We start from the raw sequence: 5,974 nt of genomic DNA, 5'->3' as shown, positions 1-5,974 counted from the left end.
ATACATTGAGGAGAGAGAAAAGAAGGAGATGGAAGTTGGTAGGGAGATGTGTGGGGGGAGGTGGGAAGGAAATTGAAAGAGGGAAGTAGGAGGGAGGAACAATTATAGCACAGGTATAACCTCTTAAATGATAAAATGTTTTAGAAGCCTAGGAGGAGAACTTTTTTTTTCTCTTGGATTTTTTGAGGTATTTAAATTTGTCTATGTATCACATACCTTAATTATTTATTGAAGGAAAGAAGGAATGAAAGGGGGAAAGAAAGAAATTAAGGATTAATTATTTTCTTTTTTTCATAAAACTTATATTAGCGGGCCGGTGAGAAGGCTTAGTGAGTAAAGGCACTTGCTGAGCAAATGTGATTTGAATTCAATTCCAGGGACCCCACAAAGTCATTCTCTGACCTCCACAAACAGTCTGTGAGCATATACATACATACAACTAATATATTAAAAATAAAAAAACAATTACATAGGAAATTAAAAGTGAGTGATCAATTTCATGGTCATATGTTCTAAGTTCGCGTCAGCTAAGAAAGAAAACACCGCTTGCTACTGCTGTGTCATTTCAGGGAAGCTATTTCTGCTCGTTTCATAGCAAAGTGTTAAAAATATGAAAATGTTTGCAGCGGAGGTAAAACTTGCCATTTGAAAGCATTGTGTTGAACAGACTGTTGGTTGCACGTTGTCAAACTGATTTTTGTTTGCTGTGAAACAGAATTTAATCTCTGACCTCAAGTTTTATAGTGTAATGAGCTCACCGAATACACCGAGCTGCAGATTTTCGTGGTGCTGTGTATGATTTGTGTACTGGCCTGAACTCTGGAAGTCATTGCAGCTGTCATTGGTGAAGAACAGGAAAAAAGGGGGCTTTGGGGAGCTTAGGCTTCTAGCTGATGGAAGGGGAAAAAACCTCAAATGCTAGATTATTTAGAGACCGTCTAAATTGAAGTGGCTATCTTTGACATATTTGTAAGTTTCAGTATTCCTAGAGATTTGTCTTTGGGGACCCAAAATATGCATCAGTAACTGGAATGGTCTGCCAGAAAGATTACTGAATTGGGAGCCTGGAGATCAACAAATGTTCCTAATAGATACTTACTGTGTGTCTTGAGTTATGCTAGATGTCAATGTCCCAAACAGTCAGCACTGGAGGGGATGGTGGAGGGACCAACCCAGTCCTCAAGGAATCAACAGCCTTACTGGGGAGCCAAGGGCAATAATTGAGAAGGGATAAAAGACTGTATGATTAAGGGCTAAGTCATGTGTTAGGGCTGTAAGTGTAACAGGAAATCAGAGGTAAAAGTCACAGCAGACTTTTGTAGATTAGGGGAGTGCTCAGCTAGAGCTCAAAGACTTAGATGCAGAGAATATACAAGCTATCCTGGTTCTCTTGGGCTTCGCTTAAAAAGAAAAAGAAAGGTCTTTGTCTGCCATCAATTTACATAAAATCCCTTTTCTTAACTCGTATTTAACCAGTGAATGGGTCTGATTTTTTTTAAATCCAAGCTTGCTTTGCTGGTAATACCCTAGCCGAGGAGTTCTCACTTCATGCGTAGATTTTGATTTAAGATCACACAGCAAGTACAAAGTCCTTTTTGTCTGATGCTGTATGGTGATAGCCACAGTTGGAAATGCTAACCTGATCTCTTCTAGTAGCTCACAGACCACTGTAAACCGTGATTGAGGCTGGAGAGACAGCTCAGCAGTTAAGGATGCCAGCAGATATTTTTCTCCTCAGAGAACCCAGATTCAGTTCCCAGCACCTATATGGTGGCTCATGACAACCTGAAACTCCAGTTCCTGGGTTTCCACTGAGGATCCAAGGCAAGCACCAGGTACACAGACATACACACATAATCAAAACACTTGTAAACAAAAGCTAAACAAAAAAAATTTTTAAAGGTAATTATTATTTATACTGATATTTATTGTGGAAGTTTTTGCTTGTTTGTTTTTCGAGACAGGATTTTTCTGTATAGCCCTGGCTGTCCTAAAACTCACTCTGTAGACCAGGCTGGCTCAAACTCAGAGATCCACCTGCCTCTGCCTCCTGACCTGTAGAGAGCTGCGTGGAGCTGCACCTTAAAGATGGAGCTGGCTTCCGCCCTCCACGATCCCTAAAGTGAGTGCTCTCTGACAAACAACTCCTTATTTGGCTAAGGCCAGACTCTTGCAATCATCACCCGATGATCGCAAGCTGCTTGCATATGCGTGGACCAATGAACGGTGCCCACGTAGCTATCCAGGGTTGGTAGCCCAGGCCTACTTAAGGGCTGGGAGAGGTTTTTGCCTGGGGAGAGAAAGAAAAGATCGCGATTCTGTAACAAGGACCTGAATAAACTGCTAGCGAGAAGAGTTCCAGTGTTGCATCATCCTTGCTGGTCGAGGCCATTGGGACACTGACCTCCTGAGTTCTCTGATTAAAGGCATTCGTCACCATGCCCAGATGTGGATTTTTAAAAAAAGTTTAAGTCCCATTTTATTTTTCAAGGTGTTTTCTTCTGTCTTTATGAAGCTGCCTCTTTACATGGGCTTTGGTGGAGGTCGTGGCGCAGGACCAGCAGATATAAACCGTGGTGGGGGTGTCTGGTCCTTCCCAGTTTCCCGAAATCGATTCCTGACTACCTTGCTATTGAAAGACCCCAGCTTAGCTGCTGTAACGCCATTTTGCAAGGCTTTGACAAAAACAAATATAAGTGCAGGGTGAGGTCAGGGCCCCTAGCTGCAAAACAGGATATCTGTGGCCATACATCTGTACTGGGAGGGGAACCAAACATTGTGGGGGGGACACCACATGTGCCCCTCGCCTCAGTTCCAACCGACCAATGGGATCCCTGTAACCATGCATCTGCTTTTGTATGCCTGCTTCTGCCGCCCTTTTTCCTATAAAAAGACCTTCACCCAGTCTGCAGGCACACAAGTCCTCCGAATAGACTTTGCCACCCGCAGGTACCTGTGTACACCCAATAAAGAAACCTCTTGCTGTTTGCAGCCAGTGGTGTCTCCTCCTGAGGGAAGGTCCTCTCTGAGGGTCTTTCACTATGAATAGCACAGCTCACACAGCAATGCAGCTTGACATAGAGTTTGGGGAGCACATAAGTGTTAAAGACACTTGCTTCGGATATGTCCCTGACTGCAGCGGCTGCTACAATGTTCCGAATGACGAACTTATTAATGGCCTTGTCCTTGGGTACGCAGCGGGCGTAGTTAGTACAGCGAATTGACCACACGTGGCCGCGGCCCTTTCTGGCACGACTGTTGTGTTTCTCCTTTTTTTGGTCATCTTGGAGCCAAGTCCCGAAAGCATGGATGTTGCTTTTTAACATAATATTTAATTACATCCTTGAGAATTCTATTCAATGTATTCGCAACACATTGGTTTCCTGCTTCTCCCCCTAACTCCTTCCAGACCTACCTCTTGCATCTCTCCTCCCCTCACAACGTTTTTTTTTTTTTTTAAATTTTGGGTGCTTACATTCTCAGGACTCAGGAGAATCCTGGAATGTGATTGACCTATCAGGGGCCACACCCCTTAAAAAACCCAACCCTCCTTCCCTACCAAGCTGTTGGCTATTCATAGCGCCCCTGGGAGGGGAGGAGACTTTTGAATCTCAACCTCTTCCAGGCTAGGACTTTCCCCAGGACTTGTGCTGCTCTTGGGAGTCCGAGAGAGCAGTGGTCCTGTCACACACAGAAGATGCTGTTTGGATTCTGCCCTGGCAGGGGGCGGTCCTCTTGTTCTCATGAGTGGGGAGTTAGAGGATTTTCTTTGTATTGCCTCTTTTTCTGACAATGATGATTTATTGTTTGTATAATTAACAATCAATTCACCAACTTCATCATCTTCAAAAACTAGCAGGGCTTATATACAATACACTAGTAATAAGAAAGACTAAAAAGTTGTTGAAATTTAATGGCACTGATGCAGGTCAGAGGACATGGGGATAAATGAACGGCTGTCCAGCAGATAGGGGTGAAGCAGAGCTATCCGCCGCCGATCTCTCCCTGGGGCTGAGCGAGATGGAAGTGTCACAACCCAGACCTCCCCACTGGCCACCGGAGAGAAACACACACTGAGCTGGGAGTCTGTTGAAGTAGGATATCACTTTATTGTAACAGGGCAGGAACTTATATAGGGCTGAGGTAGTGGCTGGAGTCTTGGGATGGGGTGAGGTGAAGTAAGGAATAAGGGCCAATAATATCCTGCCACATCAGTGGTGGCTGGGCAGAGGCAGGCCTAGGTCAGGCTGTACTGAGTCACTCCCCAAATTTGAGTTAGGCTCAGGAAATTGCACTCATGAGGCCCAACAAGGTGGAGACCAGGAATGACGGGACAGTTTTCATATGAAGCGTTTGTGTCTCCTTCCCCTGAATACATTATCAGGATGGATTCCAGACCCAACTGAATAATACTTTCCCATCAATCTGTCCTTCAGCTAATACTGATCATGCAAAATAGGAACCAGTGAGGCTTCCCAAGCTAACGTGGGTCACTAGTTTGAAACAATATGCAATGCTTGTGTGCTGGACATGGTGGTGTGCACAAGGAACCCGAGCACTCAAGACATGGTGGTGTGCACGAGGAACCCGAGCACTCCAGACATGGTGGTGTGCATGAGGAACCTGAGCACTCCAGACATGGTGGTGTGCATGAGGAACCTGAGCACTCCAGACATGGTGGTGTGCATGAGGAACCCGAGCACTCTGGTGGCAAAGGCAAGTGGAAGAGCAGCCAGTGCCCTAGTCCACTGAGCCATCTCACCAGCCCCAGGAAGGTATGGCTTTAGCTGCTCTATTAGAACCTAGTGTCTTGGTACCGACATTCTGTGGACCGCTCCTGTATGCCGACTGGGGCTTATGTTGAAAAGGACTGTATAATACTCAGAGGTAACCCAGGGAATCTTTTAAAAAATATTATTTTCGATGTGTTTGTGAATTCATACACACACACACACACACACACACACACACACGGTATCTTGTGTGTGGAGAACAAAGGAGAACCCTAGGGACTCAGTTCCTTCTTGTTACCGTGTTGCTTCGTGGGATCCAGGATCCAGCTTCAGGCACTTGAACAAGTAGCCTTTACCAATGGCCTCTACTGGATGAGCCAGTTTGTTGGTCCAGAGTTGTGAAATTTATACACCAGAAAATTCTCACTTTTGAGAGATGATTAGCTTATTATAAGAATTTTTTAATTTGTATTTTAAAAAGACTTATTTATTTTTGCTTTATGTGCATTAGTGTTTGTGCCTTCATGTGTATCTGTGAGGGTGACAGATCTCCTGGAACTGGAGTTACAGGTGATTGTTAGCTGTCATTGTGGGTGCTGGGAATTGAGCCTGGGTCCTTGAAGAGCATCCAGTGTTCTCAACCCCTGAGCTACCTCTCCAGTGCCTATATTTGTATTTTTTATGTCTGAGGCTGGATCTTGCTCTGTGGAATCTAGGCTGACCTACAATCTTCCTGATTTGGCCTCATAAGTACCGAAACTTGTGCTACCCTTCCCAAATCACTACTGGAGACCAGTTAAATTTGTCCCTATCACTGAAGTCTAGAAAATATCCTTGAAATAGGAAGAACACGTGCAACAACACTAATGCCGAGTGTGACATGGTGTCAAACTGCCGTCTAAAGTGTTGCTTGTACCTATAGGTTAGTGCTCTTGTCCTCTTTGGTCGGAGAGGCTTTTCTTTGCAGTAGGTGATGGGTAATGCAGACTTGAAAGACCCTAAAGTGCAGAGAACAAAGGACTGTTGAGTGCTCACCCTAAACAGGATGTCTATGTCACGCCCTCCAAGGCTCAGCACACAAATAAGAACAGAGGCACAAAGGATGTGGGAGCCAGAGGGTGAGGAGGGCCATGAACTGCTGTCTTCTAGACATGACGGGGCTGTTAAACATAAGGGACACAGCATCTGTGATTACCTGTACAAGACCTGACGTGGCAGGGTTGCTCAACATTCTACAGTGG

General features: G+C 44.9%; 1 protein-coding gene across 1 annotated transcript; it reads right to left on the bottom strand.

The window, feature by feature from the left end:
- Positions 1-2,523: 2,523 nt before the first annotated feature.
- Positions 2,524-3,326, bottom strand: LOC121432579 (40S ribosomal protein S26-like). The gene is made up of 2 exons (XM_041630612.1): positions 3,041-3,326; positions 2,524-2,651 (listed from the first exon to the last, which is right to left on the bottom strand). Exons 1-2 carry the CDS (start codon positions 3,324-3,326, stop codon positions 2,524-2,526), a joined length of 414 nt encoding a protein of 137 aa, XP_041486546.1.
- Positions 3,327-5,974: the final 2,648 nt, after the last annotated feature.

The sequence above is a fragment of the Microtus oregoni genome, unplaced genomic scaffold (genome assembly GCF_018167655.1).
Source record: "Microtus oregoni isolate MIOR12 unplaced genomic scaffold, Mior012 000035F_ref0000213, whole genome shotgun sequence".
Taxonomy (NCBI): Eukaryota; Metazoa; Chordata; class Mammalia; order Rodentia; family Cricetidae; genus Microtus; species Microtus oregoni.
The sequence above is the reverse complement of the archived record's forward strand: the minus strand, read 5'-3'. Positions and strand labels throughout refer to the sequence as shown.

Excerpts from the sequence above, each read along its gene's own strand:
- LOC121432579 (XM_041630612.1), bottom strand. The coding sequence starts at position 3,326 with ATGTTAAAAAGCAACATCCATGCTTTCGGGACTTGGCTCCAAGATGAC. Across the intron at positions 2,652-3,040 it reads TGTGAGCTGTGCTATTCATA|CTAAGCTGGGGTCTTTCAAT; the intron begins GTGAAAGACCCT and ends GCGTTACAGCAG.